This window comes from Mustela lutreola, chromosome 7, assembly GCF_030435805.1.
Source record: "Mustela lutreola isolate mMusLut2 chromosome 7, mMusLut2.pri, whole genome shotgun sequence".
Taxonomy (NCBI): Eukaryota; Metazoa; Chordata; class Mammalia; order Carnivora; family Mustelidae; genus Mustela; species Mustela lutreola.
In genome coordinates this window covers 123,416,524-123,432,894 of record NC_081296.1, presented here as the reverse complement: position 1 = coordinate 123,432,894, position 16,371 = coordinate 123,416,524, and the positions used below count along the sequence as shown (strand labels likewise).

The window sequence follows — 16,371 nt, the reverse complement described above, 5'->3', positions numbered from 1 at the left end:
CCTACCCCTGCCTCCCCTCACTCCCCCCACAAAATTCTGATTTATCTGGTCAAGATGCGGGCATGTTTGTCAAGCTCCCCAGGTGATTCTAATGTGTAGCCAGGGTTAAGAATCACTTAAAGTCATGATAAATATTTTGGAAGGCAGAAAAAATATAAATCCCATATGAACTTAAAATCACATATAGGCTTGACCTTACAGAAGCTTATGACTGATTTCTGTAACTGTTATCCTGACACAGAAGCTGCAGAATTAAATTATTAGGGATATCTAAACAATTTCAACAGCTAGTTGAAATTAGCTAGTTAGTTGAGAGAAATTAGCTGGCTAGTTGAGAGAATTAAAATCAGGTCTCAAAAATCAAGAAGCGGTACAGATAATCAAGTTCTTTTCCAAAACAAACTAGCTAACAAACAAGCAATACCCCAGCCGTAAGAGCCTCCATTTTACCCAATTTATGGACAGATATTTAGCTTACTCATGATTAAAACCACCTTCCTAATCTTTTAAGGCAATCTCTGAGTTTGGAGTTTACGATTCTTTCTTGCTCTTTCTAAGTTATCAGCTACTAACTTCAGGATTATTTTCCCTGACATATGAAACGTTTATATAAAATGTACTAGGAGGGCGCCTGGGTGGCTCAGTGGGTTAAGCCGCTGCCTTCGGCTCAGGTGATGATCAGGGTCCTGGGATTGAGTCCCGCATTGGGCTCTCTGCTCAGCAGGGAGCCTGCTTCCCTTCCTCTCTCCCTGCCTGCCTCTCTGCCTACTTGTGATCTCTCTCTGTCAAATAAATAAATAAAATTAAAAAAATAAATAAATAAAAATAAAATGTACTAGGAGAAGGTAACCCTAAGGTTATTTTTCAACAGAGAAGGCAAAGGGTATCTGTTATCTTTTATCAATTACTTGATAAAACAACCTTTTATCAATTACTTAAAAAGTATTATTTAACAATGACATCAGCATTATTATTATTACTATTTCTTCTTGAGAGCCTTCCTGATCCTCTAGTATATTCTAGAGCGTTCAGTTTATACTCCAACCAAAACTCACCCCCAAAAATAGTTCTAAAAGTATAAAACACTTTCAACATTACATAGCACTATCACTTACAGAAATTTTTGAAGGTGGCATTATATCCAAAGAGTATTCCATCTCCTGTGTGCTGAGAGTTCTGAGTGAGAGTGAGCATTCTCCGATGGTTTTCTTCCTGGGAGTCCGGGTTTGAATCTTAAATACAAGCCTTACAGTTTGTAGACTTTGGAGTTTAATAGCAAAAACAAAAGTTTCCATAAATTCGATAATCTAAAAAAAAAAACCACACACACAAGAAAATAATTTTTAAAAAAGTAGATAAAAGGACTGAAAAAAAATATGCTGATACAAAAGAAATGAAAATAACATTTTATAATGTAGGAAAGGAAGATATAAATTTTTTTACAACAAAAAGATATTTTTCAATGTAACTTAAGATGACAATGACCATGAATTATTTTTCCAGAATTTATCTTGAATACTGCCTTCTTTAATTTCACAAATCATCCTTTTAATTACTAAGGAACTCAGGTCAATATCAACAAGAAGTTTAGCAGAATATAGCTTCTCTACTTTTTGAAAATTGGGTTGTTTTCCATCTTTGGTTCTGGGGAATCTTTCCTGCTATTCACCACAATTTTTCAACAGTTAATAAGCGGTTCAAGAATCTCATGTGTGCTCTCTCATAAGTACCCCAAATCTAACCATTCACATTAAGAGACTTGAATTATTTCTATTCTTTGTCTAACATTCTTCCCACCTACCTTGGGCTTCAATTTCTCCTTCGGTGACGTTTGCTTCACCCTTTCTAACCTGGAAATCAGTCTCCTTGGAAAGTGCTATCTTTTCTCATAAGCATCCACCCCAGGCAGCAAGTCAGTGTTTTCCATGCTCAGAGTATTTTCCAATATTCTTTTCATTATTCCTAAAGTTTTAAAAGCCTAAGCTTACCATGGGCTCACATCTTCTTAACACCAGACGGATTTTGCTCTACACTTCCTTATTCTCTTTACTACATTTTTTTTTTCCTTTAAAGATTCTATTTATTTGACAGAGAGAGATCACAAGTAGGCAGAGAGGCAGGCAGAGAGAGAGGAGGAAGCAGGATCCCTGCTGAGCAGAGAGCCTGATGCAGGACTCGATCCCAGGACCCTGAGATCATGACCTGAGCCGAAGGCAACGGTTTAACCCACTGAGCCACCCAGGTGCCCCTTTACTACATTCTTTTGAAAAAGATTTTTTTTTTTTTTTGCCTTTTGAAAAAATAAGATATCTGGGCAACTAACATCAATATTTTAGATACTGCAACCACATTTTGACTTTTATTGTAACTGTTTATATCTGTATAGTCAGAATTGTGTTTGAGAACTCCCAAACACCAGCACTCTCTTTTTCTCTCAGTCTCACGATCACATCAACAATGCAGTGTACACCAAGTGTTCTTTTTTTTTAAAAAAAAAAAAGATTTTATTTATCCACTTGACAGACAGCGATCACAAGTAGGCAGAGAGGCAGGCAGAGAGAGAGGAGAAAGCAGGCTCCCTGCTGAGCAGAGAGCCCAATGCGGGGCTCAATCCCAGGACCCTGGGATCATGACCCCAGCAAAAGGCAGAGGCTTTAACCCACTGAGCCACCCAAGGCGCCCCAAGTGTTCTTAAACGGAGATGCAATGAGCTTACACATAAGCCACGTGTGCTGGTCTACTTCACATTTTGCTACAGTAAGGGTCAACAAGTTGATCAATAATAATAAATTTAAAAGATTCTGTGCAAGTTTTAATATGAGAACAATTTTCCCCAACTTTTCCTAAGTTAATTTGGTTTTATTTGGCAATCAAAAAGTGAAACCTGAGGCACCTGGGTGGCTCAGTGGGTTAAAACCTCTGCCTTCGGCTCAGGTCATGATCCCAGGGTCCTGGGATTGAGCCCTGCCATCAGGCTCTCTGCTTAGCAGGGAGCCTGCTTCTTCTTCTCTCTCTGCCTGCTTCTTTGCCTAACTTGTGATCTCTGTCTGTCAAATAAATAAGTAAAATCTTTTTTTAAAAATAAAAAGTGAAAGCTTTCCTGTTTAATTCAGGAAGGATTCATCTTGAATGTCAGCATTATAACTGGAGTTAAGATTTATTTCCATCTTGACCTTCTATAATGCATATTTTCATAAAGTGAGATACTAACACATGTACATCAATTTTGATTATTGCCTTTTTATTTACTAAGAACATTTTTCCATGTCCCTAAAAACTCTCCCTAAGGGGCACCTGGGTGGCTCAGTGGGTTAAAGCCTCAGCCTTCAGCTCAGGTCATGATCTCAGGGTCCTGGAATGGAGCCCTGCATTGGGCTCTCTGCTCAGCGGGGAGCCTGCTTCCCCCTAAGATCTCTCTGCCTGCCTCTCTGTCTACTTGTGATCTCTCTCTCTGTCCAATAAATAAATAAAATCTAAAAAAACATACTTAAAAAAAAAAAACCTCTTCCTAAACATTATCTTTTATAGCTGCCTAGTATTCTATCGCATGGTGTTATGGTCTAAATTTGGCCCCCAAAAAGATACACTGAAGCCCTGATGTCCAGTAACTCAGAACGTGACCTTATTTGGAAACAGGGTCCTTGAAGATGTAAATGGTGACATTAAGGTGAGGTCGCAGTGGAGACACAGTGACAGATGGAAAACGGCATGTGAAGATGGAAGCAGAGTGAAGCCAAGGAATGCCAAAGACTGCTGACTATTACCAAAAGCTAAGAGAGCAGCATGGAACAGATTCTCCCTCACTGCTGACACCTTGATTTCCAACTTTCTCCAAAACTGTGAGAGAGAAAACTCTGTTGTCCTAAGCCACCCAATTTGTGGTACTTTGTTATAGCAACCCACAGAAACTCTAATGCCCATGGTATAGATTCCGTGAACTTTCTCAACCGTTCCCCTATATAAGACATTTAGTTGGTTTCCAATTATTCCCCTATGAGCAAAACTGCTAAGAATACTTTATATATATTTTTATTTGCATTTTAAACTATTTCCATGTAACACATTCCAAGTAGAATTACTATGTAAGATGTATAAATATTTCAAGACTTTGATGTGTTTTGTCAAAATAATTTCCAGAAAGTTCTATGTTCCAGAGTAATTATAAATTTTTTCCTAATTTTAATAAGCAAAGAAAGAAAGAGAGCAATATGGAATTTAAATTTGAATTTCTATAACTACTAGTGAGAGTAAATTTTTTTCACGATTATTAGTTATTTGAATTATCTTATTTTTAAATCATATGTCCTTACAGAAAACACCTTTCATTTGCATGGAAAAACACTAACCTTTCATATATGAAAAGACAAAAATGAAGATATATTTAAAGTAATGGGAAGTCTAAAATCTATAAAACCAAATTCAGGATCATAAGTCTTCCGATTATAATAGCTGGAAATACTTAGAAAGAAATTTATTACAGTCTTGCAATTATTCTTCAAAGCCAAAGTGGGCTAGGAGGAAAGAAAACAAAAATATAGACATTCTCCTTTCATACAAGAAAAGTAGTCTCCTATGCTTGGATTAAATTAAATAAATTAAAATAAAAATAAAAGAAAAAGATTTTCTTTTTAAAATGCAACATTGGACAATGAACTATCAAGTATTTTTGAAGCACAAAATTGTCTTTAAAAAGCAATGAATATGTAGTTTGCAATTTCTCGAAAACAAGACACTTTCTCATTCCAATTCTTTACACAGTTTAAAGTGACAAATATGAAAAAATAAATAAACAAACAAATAAATAAATAAATAAAAAGAAATTAAACACAAGCAACCACTTACATGAGAGCCATCCTTTGCTGAAGATTTGAAATGCACAGGTTTGGGCAATGTCAGTGTTCCTTTTATTGAAATAGTAGGAGTGTCTCCACAATTAGAAGGCCAACTTAAATCTCTGCACTAAAAAAATTAAAAATATAGTTTGAATTTTACAAAGAACCCTAACAATACAAATATTTGATGTATTTCTTGAGTTAAATGACTTAAATACAAGCCATAAAAGTAAACGTTAGTGTACTGAGATCTTTTGTTTCATCTACATTAAAATAATTGGACATTTAATGTTCCAGACAGCGTATCAATTTCCTTCTTGAGGTTAAAAATCACAATTCCATCAGACCTACAGACTTAGTTTCTTTAGAGTCTTTTTAAAATACCGTTTTCTGCAGAATACTACAAATTCCTAAATTCCAAAGAAGGTATTGTCCGTTACCCAGAGAGAGCAACAGATGTTTATAATGAAAATATTCAATTTTGTCAGAAAAGTTGGTATTTGCTAAATCAACTTACCTGCAAAACTGTGATCCAGATCTGCTCTACTGAAGAATTATAAAACACTTTCACATTCAATCTCCCAAAATCTCTTTCATCTCCTGACAGAGTAATTGTATCTGAATTGTAAAAGGACAAGGACATTTGAAATGCTATGCAATCCTTCTAATCCAATTATGCTTTGACACAATCTAATTTTAAGAGCACAACTGAAAATTGCCATTTTTTTTTTTAAGTTGCCACTTTAATAAGACAAAAATCTCACTTCAGTGTTACTATTGGAATGCTAGGGTAAGACCTATAAGAAGTACATTGGCTTGAAAACTTAAATACAGCCTGAGTGACTTACGTTAAAACTAAGATACACTTTCCCAAATAACACTGACATGGCTTTTAATCCTGGATGCTTCTAGAAGTTTCTGCAAAGGAATACTCAAAACAAACAAAAGTCATGTCACTGCTTTGTGTTTTTTAAAGATGCTTTCGTGCCTGAACTCGAAAATGGGCTACCTGATCCACGTATTCATATACAGATAACAGATACAACCATCTTGAAGTTTTCTCTTTTACCCTACCATATATATATTCAAATTACGATTAGGTAGAAATAATTTCCTTAAAAAAAGAATATAAGAAGAAGGCACTTTATTCCTTACCCAGGCTTCTGTTACTGCCCTGGGAGTTTTTCCTTGAAGAAGAAGTGCTAGGCATGCTGGACCAGGAATCATGTCTCTAGAGATAAAAATTGTTCTTGAGTCTGATACCGTGCATCGAACTTTAAAGATTCTGAAACTTAACCCCCAACACCCACTCGGGTATCAAACTGCATGCTAACCATGTTGACAATGCTACTGGTCAGAATGTCCCTCTTTTAGATGGAAAAGAGAAAAAAAGCTTTCTGTCTATGTTACCAGGAAAATCTTCAATAGCTTACTTAGTCACATATGGGGAAAGCCTTTGCTGTTTGGAGTTTGGTTTTATAAGGAAAAAGAAATTACTACTTATTGTTTCCTAGTTGAAAGTACCAGTAAAAATAAGAATACATTGAAAGTGCCCTGTTACTTAAAAACCTGCTACGTAGCAGTCATTAAAGCATGGTCCCTCTGAACCAGCAAGATCAACATCACCGGAGAACTTGCTGGAAAGACAAACTGAAGCCCCCAGTGCAGAGCTACGGAATCAAATGCTCTGGGGGTATGATGGGCTGCCAGAATTTTAACAAGCTCACCAACCTATTCTGATACATATTCAAGGACTGGTGCTCTGCAGAATTAATTCTGCGAGAAATTAACCCTACTGACAATTCCGAAGGATTATTTAGAATACACTTCCATTTTAATAAAATACATGTATATACACTCACATGGAAAAAAACACTCAAGTATCTAGAACAGTATTTTTATGTGCTTTTATTCTCAGTTATAGGAATATAGGTGATTTAATTTGCTTAACTCTATTTTGTAATTTTTAATTAATCACAATTTACTTATGCTTTTATAAGAAACTTTAAACATCAAAAAATTGTTTTATTTCAAAAATAGGAGGATGCTGTGTTAATATTAATGAGTAATTAAAATCCTATATCTCAATAGAAATACTAATTTTTACTAAGTAGGTAGCTGATTCAATAAGGAAGTTTCAATCAATACGCACTTCTAATCATATCTTTTCTAAATTCCAAATGCCTTCAAGATTACCTGAGTGCATACTAACTGAGAAAGGTAAGATTCATTTAAAAAAAGAAAAAGAAAAAGAAAATGCCTTTTAATAGCTGAAAAATGTGAAAAATGCACATGGGAAATGTTAAGTATTTATTCCTCAGATATTACCACAGATTTATCTACAAAAGGTCTATACATGTTGTTTCTAATGTAATTCACACATTCCTCAATTTTTTAGCTTGCAAATAAGTTATCCTATACAATTTATATCAATAATTCACCTGCATGAACCGCTGAGATGAACTTGTAAGATCAAACATAGACTTGCTTAGCCCAGGGGAACTGGGAAGTTTGCTGGTCCTTAAGTCACAAACTACAAAGAAACATGGAAAAATTTCTCTTTATCAAAGAAGAAAAAACATTGGACTATGAACTAAATCTCTATAGGAGTGCATCATGAATATTAACGCAATCTATTGAAGAGACAAAGTCTTCTACTAAAGTTTAAATTTTTTTCGATTATTTTACTTTGGTTCAAATAGAAACCAACATAAATCAAACAACACATTTTCACAACCACATCAAATATCGAGGAGGAAAAACTCATTCTTTCTGTTTACATTACAATTCTTTATTCCATAGGAATACTCTAAGAGAATGTAGGTCTTCTGTGCTAAATGCAATTCAATAACATAATGAGCATTTAGTACATTAAAAAAATATTCTGAATTCCATGTGTTCCTATATTTCTAGTTTCCTTCCTAAACTAGAAGATTCCTTTTTTTTTAATAAATTTTATTTATTTGACAGAGAAAAAGAACAAGCACAAGCAGTGGGGAGTGGCAGGCAGAGGGAGAGGGAGAAGCAGGCTCCCCACTGAGCAGGGAGCCCAACACCAGGCTCAATCCCAGGACCCTGGGATCATGACCTGAGCCAAAAGCAGACGCTTAACAACTGAGCCACCCTGGCACCCAAAATTAGAAGATTCTTAAGGAATGGAACTCAGTACATTAACCATGTATTCTAAAACAGTGCTGAAATACACATTTAAATAAATACTTCTGCCTTGTTTTTAGACCTCACCCTGAATTCAGTTGTTGGGATAGCCATATACATTAAAAACTTGAAAAACAGGAGGGGTGGTGTTATGGACATTGGGGAGGGTATGTGCTATGGTGAGTGCTGTGAAGTGTGTAAACCTGGTGATTCACATACCTGCAACCCGGGGGGAAAAATATATTATATGTTTATAAAAAATAAAAAATTATTTAAAAAAAACTTGAAAAACAGAATTTTGTGAATCACATATATACATGAAAGTCTAAAATTTATATAGCGCTCAAATATTAAACTAAGAAAGTCCTATGATCATGCAGGCATTTTCTGTTTTCTTTGGTCATGTTTGTAATCTCATCATGAGTTTGTAAATTTATAATTTTTACTAAATAGAGCAGGAAAGAAAGAAGCTAATAAATATCTATTGTAGGGTTTCTGAATGGATAGATGATACAGAAAAAAATAAAACTTTTCAAAAAAGGACAAATAAAATGGAACTGGAACTACCAATACACATCATTCATTAATCTTTCAATTTTCACATTAGATAGAATACCACAGAGATGTCATAACGTTTATCATATCACTTCTGAAGCCTGCTTTTCTCTTGTTTTTTTATTTTTGATAATTAGAATCCTCTCTTCTAGGGTCTTAGATTTCATTTGATTTCTACAGTTGTTAGAGAGAAACACAAAGAGAAAACACACAAAAAAGTTTTCATACCTGATCCATACAGTCTCACTGCTTCTGAACGAGGAGGAAGGCGCCGGTTCAGATCAGGTGAAATGTGCGGATACCTGTAGCACGGGTTGTAAATGTCATAGCCAGGTCCATGCTGGGATGAACTGGAAAGTTCTACCTTTCGATCTCCAAAAGATGCTCTGGCAGATCCTGAAAGTAAGTGTTTCTAAAGTTTTATAATACACTTTTCTTGGAGTTATTAGCTAACAGCTAATGCAGCCAAGGCAGAGGGAAAAAAAATTTTTGTCTCAAGTAATACCAAATCACATGTGCTTGAAATATAAAAAATAAGCACACATTTATTGAGCTCTGCATGGAGTCTTCTGCCAGGGATCAGCTATGAGCCCTGCTTTCAAGACAGTCTGGTAAATTTTTGGCATTTTTCTTTGCCCCATAAACAATTCTGTATTTTGTAATCTGAGTTTCCTTTTATTTTTCTACTTACACAAAGAACACCTTTTAAGTAAAAAGATAATCATTGTTTTGATGAAGATGCAGAACATTTATACAAACTGACAGCAAGCTGAGGGACACAGAACAATTCTTAATAACTCTGAAAGGACTGAAATAACAGAGTAATGTTCTCTAATCACAATGCAATAAAGTTAGCAATCAACAAAAAGGTGATTAGAAAATATTTATATGGAAACACAACAGTCCTAGGATAACCAAAACAAATCTTTAAGGAGAAAAACAAGATTAAAAGATCTGTGCTACTGGGTATTAAGAACAGAACACTAGCACAATAAAGTAAGACTGAGCAGAACAGAAAGAGACACACATTATTTTGTGGACATTAGATTTACAATCAATGTGGCACTGGAAAATGGTGCAGAAAGAACAGTCTTATCAATAAAAGGTGCTAAGACAATTAGATATTGATATATACTAAAAAAAAAAAAAACAAAACAAAAAAAAAAACACCTTCATCCCAGCTTAAAACATTCACAAAACAGTAATTTCAATTGGATGTGGGTCTGAACTAAATGTTAAAGGTAAACCAATAAAACTTATACACTTAAATAAATGTATAAGGCAGTTTTCACAGCCTTAGATCAGGGAAGAACTTCTTAAATGGAACATAGCATTTATCATAAAAAATTTTTAATACACTGAACTACATTAAAATTGACATTTTCCATTTTTCTAGACTATTGAAGAGGGTGCAAAGGTAACCGACTGTGGGAGAAGACATGTACAAGAAGCAGAACCAACAGTACATGGTTCTGGCCATACAATGACCAGAATACATCAGGAATTCCCACAAATCAGTAAGGAAAAGACAGGCAGGGCCACGTATAAATTGGCTTAAGGACTCGAGCAGACACTTGAGAAGAGAGGCTATCCAAAGAGCCAAAAAATATGAGCAGGTGCTCAATTTCATTAGTCACGAGGCAAATGCAAATGAAAACTCCAAGGAGATTCCACTCCAGACTCACCGGCATGGTTAAAATCAAAAAGCCTGACAAAAGCAAGTGTGGACAAGAGGAGCACAACGTGAGCTACCAAGCTTGGCTGGTGGGAATCATAAACTGAGACAATCCCCGCAGAAAACAGCGGGGCAAACTCGACAAAGGCTGCGCTATGCATACCCTGTGACATGAAGGTGCTGTTCTGGGACACGTACATGACTGAAATGCCCGCACGTGTGCTCCCCAAGACTCGTATAAGCATGTGCATAAGCATCATTATCCATCACGACCAGAAAATCAGAAAAAACTCAATGACCATCAACAGTAAAATGGACTGTAGTTTATACCTACAATAACCATCAACAGTAAAATGACTGTAGTTTATACCTACTACTAAAAGCAACTTTTGTATGCTGTACTGACACATGGCTGTATACCATGCCATTTGGGGTAAAAATGAATCTATTTTTTAGTAAATACAATAAATATATTGTACAGATATTAAAGCCAACTGAAGCTACTGACAACAATGTGAATGACTCTCACAAAAATGATGTTGAATGAAAGAACCCATAAACAGGAGACTATGGTAAATATGGCATTTCATTTACCTAAAGGTCAGAACACAGAAAAAAATAAACCATGACATTTAGGTATATGTGCTAAGGTGGTTTAAAAAAAAAAAAAAGGGCAGAACAGCAAGGAAGCAATAATCATTGCAGTTGGGACCTGATTACTCTGGAGTGACAGAAAAGAGGGAAGAGGGAGACGTCTGTGTACTGGGGTGATACATATCTGTTTACTTGAGTGGTGGCCATACATGTATTTTGCTTAATAAATTATGGAACTATGTATTTCTGCTTTGTTCCTTTTGTTCCCTTTTTCTACATGTGCATATTTCCAATTTAAAAAGGGTAAAACCAGTAGATCAAATTCCTTCCAAAGTTCAGAATCGTATTGGAAATAATATAGAGACATAAAATAAAGTTTTCAAGTATTTAAATTATTGCCATCTTTTCATCCTTTTCATCCTATTTAAAATAGAACCCACAGTATAAACCAATACTTTCTGAATTAAGCTAACCCATAAAACAGGTGGCTTCATACTGAGTTCAGAAAAGAAAAATAAAATATGGGGTTATGAGGTGAGATCTTACACTTACCCAGTTCAAATAACTATGTGTGTAATCCAACACAATACACAGGCAGAGGGGTGCCAAGAGGGAGTTATGATGCCAGAGAGCTTTGCGAGGAGCCTGTACACCTTAGGAACTAACCCTTAAGTCATTCAGTGCATAAGCACTACCACAAGTCTGTTTATGGTAACAAGGATACACTGTCACGAGTCGTAGCACCAAAGATGACTCACTACCTTTATAGGCTACACCTAAAAAAAAATATTCTGATTTCATTTTTCCTTAACAGAATTCCAATTTTCCCCTCAAACAGTATACAGTGATATCATTTTTAAAGTTCAAGAGGAACTTCTCTCAATTTACAGAACCACAGTACTATAAAACTAACATAGAGTAACATTTACTTTACACCTCTCAAAAGATCTATTTAAAATTTTAGTATTTATTCGAAATGCATTCTCTTGATGGAAAGGTAGACAGATATGTGACAAAGCAAATATGGCAAGATGTTAGTGATAGAATCTTTGTGTTACAAAGCAGTAAGCAACAGCAATGAAACAAAACACATTTCAAATACTTGACATATAATGTCAGTCATTACTGACAGTGGTCGGCCCCATCTCCCTCTCAAAATTTCCTTGTCAGCCCATCACTCATAGGCACATACACATACAGCAGGCACATGTCTGACTTCTAGAGTTAGACACCTAGAACACTTTCTCGACTCTAATAGAGTCATCTTTCTCTCCAATATGATCAAAATCAGATGACTTTACCACATACTCACTGAGCCTATAATTTAAGTGTAAACCCATTTCTTCATTCATTCAAATCAAAAAGCAATCTGTTTTCCAGTGACCTAATAAAACAGACAAAAGAAGAACCACCACATATAGCCAGATAGGTATTTCTTATTTTCTGATTATGAAAATAATACATAAGGTACCCTTAATGTTTAAGAATACAGAATTTATTAAATAAATTATGGTACATCTAAGGATTTAATTACTACGGGGCCATTAAAAAGCAATGAACATGAAAACATGTTCACAATGTGTGACAAGAATAAAACAGATTCCCAAACTGTTTATATAGTTTAATCCCAATCCTGTTAACAAGTACTGAGAAAGAGGAAGACCAATGATCAGGGTGTGCTGTGGCCAAGAGCTTGTAAACACTGCTTTTGAGAGACACTGCTGCCATGCAAAACTAGGTGGTGGGCGAAGCATGGGGTTCTTCTTTCCTTGAAGAAAGAAGGAAGAAAGGAAGGGAGGGGGGAAGGAGGAAGGACAGAAGGAAGGAAGTAAAGATGGAAGGAAGATGGATCACTCCTACCAAACCCAAGTCTCCTGCAGATAACAACAGTACACTGTAGACCAAAAAGAGCATGAACAAAAACCCTGAAGGCACTGGAGAGTGAGCAGAAGCAGGGCATATTCAGGACAGCACTGACTCTTGGAAGAAAGGGAATGGCCATCTGTTTTTAATGACTGTCTGCTTTAGCACAAGCCAAAGTTGGTGCTGCACAGGGCAGATAAAATGCCAAAAGAAAATCCACACTCTTTCTGGCCTAAAGAACCAGAGGGTAGAGTTCAGAGCAACCGCAGCTGCTAGAAAGTAAGGTGGGTATCTTGGAAAGGAAAAAGCCCCAAATTCTGTGAATAAAGTCTGCTCAAACACCTGGCTGATCCCTGAGCCACACATATGCGGGATAGACTCCAACGAAGGATACAAAAACCAAGGTGAGATAAGAGCTGCCATCAAAGACACAGAATTTGCAGCATAGTCCAACAAAGTTCATTGCCTGGTTAAAAGAAAGAAAAAAAGGAGGGGGGAATCCCTCTTACCTCAGAGTAATATAATGGATTCTAAAGTGTCCATGACACAACATCCCAAACCCAGAATACAATTCAAAATTACTCCATACACAATGAAACATGAAAAGGTGACCCATTCCCCACCCCCCAAAAAAGACAAACCATAGAATCCAAACCTAAATGACTCTGATGTTAGAATTAACAGAGAAACATACTAAAGCCCAAAGACATAGAAGAAAATAGGTTTATGGTAATGAAAAAAAAAAGAAAACAAAATCACAGCAAAGAAACAAAATATATGAGAAAGAACCAAATGTAAATTCAACAACTGAGAAACACAATGTCTAAAATAAAAATTCACTTGATGGGCTTAACAGCTGTATGACAGAGAAAAGAGTGAACTTGAAAATCAATAATATCCAATCTTAAGGGTGGGGGAAATGGTAAACAACAAGCAAAAGAAGTCTCAGAGGCTCATAAAACAATATAAAAAGGTCCAACATATGTCTAATTGGAGTCCCAGAATGAGAAGAAAGGATGAGGCAGAAAATCATATTTGGAAAAATATTCTAGATTTTGATAGGAGTTTGGATTACAATGTTAATGCATTTTTCCAAACTCAACAAAAAAACCCTCAAAACTGAGGCAGTTCATTTTGTATAAGGTTTATGTCAAAAGAAGAAAATTGTAAACAGATACTAAACTCTGATAAAGTATATATATGCTTAAGTATTCGGAAGAAAACGTATCAGTGTCATTTCACATTGTGAAATGTGTTCTCCACGCCCCTCCAACTCATAAAGGACTAATAACAGATACAGGAACCAATAGATAGATATGTGATAAAGTATGGTAAAATATTAATGATCAATTCTATGTGGTGAATATATGGGTATTCACTGTTATAGTCTTTCAACTTCTTTGTATGTTTGAAATTTTTCACAAAAAAATTTTGAGGGGGGGAAAACATTGTGACAGTGTTTCAATGACTAAAGCAAATTATTTTTAAAATACAAGAATTTCGGGGCGCCTGGGTGGCTCAGTGGGTTAAGCCGCTGCCTTCGGCTCAGGTCATGATCTCAGAGTCCTGGGATCGAGTCCCGCATCGGGCTCTCTGCTCAGCAGAGAGCCTGCTTCCCTCTCTCTCTCTCTGCCTGCCTCTCTATCTACTTGTGATTTCTCTCTGTCAAATAAATAAATAAAACCTTTAAAAAAAAAAAAAAAAAATACAAGAATTTCATGTTGCTTCTTCTTATCATCATAATTCCACAGGCCTCTAACATCAGCCAAAATCTACCCAATGAATCTATCTCACTCAAGTGGCTATTTAGACTGAGAAGTTGCATATACAATGGAATATTAGTCAGTCATTCAAAAAAAAGAAATCTTACCATTTGCAAGGACGTGGATGGAACTAGAGAGTATTATGCTAAGCAAAATAAGTCAGTCAGAGAAAGACAAAAATCCTATGATTTCACTCATCTGTGGAATTTAAGAAACAGAACAGATGAACATAGAGGAAGGGAAGGAAAAAAAAAAAAAGATGAAACCAGAGAGAGAAAGAGACAAACCATAAGAGACACTTAATCATAGGAAACAAACTGAGGGTTGCTGGAGGGGAAGTGCGTGAGGGGATGGGGTAATTGGATGATGGGCATTAAGGAGGGCATGTGATGGAATGAACACTGGGTGTTAAATGCAACTGACTAAACTCTTTAACTAACAATACACTGTATGTTAATTGATCTTAAATTTTTTTTTAAAAGGCCACATCTACACACAAATGTGCGTTGGTTGTGATCAGATTTCATAACGGGACCTGTCAAAAATATTATACATTAAGTTCCTCTGCAGAAAAAGCAAAACAAAAATAAATAAATAAATAAAAAGTTATACATAAAACAATTTTAAAACTTTCAAGTTATAAAAGAGCAAAATAACAGAAACAATAGCATTTAAATGCTATGTGTTGATCTTTAAATCCTGCGTGTCATTTTTTTACCTTCAAGTTCCTCCAGATGTGACAGAGTTCCTGGTACCCTGGGCTGAACATATGAGAGCTTAAACCTGGGCACCACGAATGGTACGTCTTTGCCATCAGATGGTAATTTGGAAAGCAAGTAATCCTCAGTACAGCCAACCTGAGGCTTTACCGAAACAGCAGTCAAGGGAGGGACAGAGACGGGGGTATCCTGAGTCTCTGAGACTGCTGCTTGAAAGTCTCTCTCCCTGGAAACTGCATGTAAAAGAAGAAAAAAGAAAAGAAAAAAGAAAAATCACAAGTATGAATGTAGAGTTATCTCTAATAATCTAAAGTTAGCATACTTTGGTACTTACTTCATCATTTTAGAACAAACCTCTAATACAGAAACCTCTACGTAGTTTTCCTATCAAGCACTTCTGGAATCTATATTAATTCTGTCCAGGCAATATTTGAGAAATTAATATACTATTTCTAAAGTATATCAACTTATCATAATGGTAAAAGCAGTTTTGAAAGCAACTCATTCCCACAAAAGGGTTCACAGATGGAAAACAAGTTTATTTTGTAGTTAATTCCACGATACTTTTAAGTAAAATACTGTCAACAAAGCAATTCTTGTTGTCAGTACTGGTGGTTAACATCAGTCTTAAATATATAAAAGAATTCTGAAAAAAAAGCTAAAGGTCTCCAAGTCTACAAAAACCTTCACCCAATCACAAAATAAAATGTATTTTTACCCTAATATAATGGCAACTTTCCCTGTTCTAGCTTCTGTGACCCATTTTGGCCCTGTCTCAAAGGCTGATGACTTCGGATGGGGAGGTAAAGGACACCCAGAGTTCATCTTTATGTACAATTAGTACTGTCTGTTGACTTCAGAAATGAAAGTACAACTACTACTGTGTAGGAATTATGAAATGTTTTAATGCAAAAAGAAGCCTTCGTACTCAAATATACTAGGAAGCTATACTCTAGATGAAGGAATACAAGAGAAAGCCAGAGAAAAATAAAGTCACAACTCTGAAGAGAGGAGAACATGCAGTTGAAAGGGAACTCTTCAGGAGTCCTTGATAAATATGGGGTCTTGATGAAATAATGGGTCTCCTCTCCAGCAGCCTTTCATTTGTGAAAGGCAGTTTTTTAATGCACTGTTCATAAACTAGAAATCGTCTTTATTCAAATGAAAGCATTTGCCAGAGTACACTGTCCCCAAACACACCCAACACTTTTCTT

At 35.8% G+C, this 16,371-nt stretch overlaps 1 protein-coding gene across 2 annotated transcripts in view; it reads right to left on the bottom strand.

Moving 5' to 3' along the window:
• The window catches only part of TC2N (tandem C2 domains, nuclear), a 42,255-nt gene that overhangs the window by 11,153 nt on the left and 14,731 nt on the right, over positions 1-16,371 (bottom strand). For both annotated transcript variants that reach the window (XM_059182480.1, XM_059182481.1), the window contains 7 exons: positions 15,157-15,390; positions 8,772-8,939; positions 7,274-7,365; positions 5,988-6,063; positions 5,350-5,450; positions 4,843-4,959; positions 1,116-1,307 (listed from right to left, as the gene is read on the bottom strand). In XM_059182480.1, the coding sequence (XP_059038463.1) occupies positions 1,116-1,307; positions 4,843-4,959; positions 5,350-5,450; positions 5,988-6,063; positions 7,274-7,365; positions 8,772-8,939; positions 15,157-15,390 (980 nt within the window). The remainder of the gene's footprint in view (positions 1-1,115; positions 1,308-4,842; positions 4,960-5,349; positions 5,451-5,987; positions 6,064-7,273; positions 7,366-8,771; positions 8,940-15,156; positions 15,391-16,371) is intronic.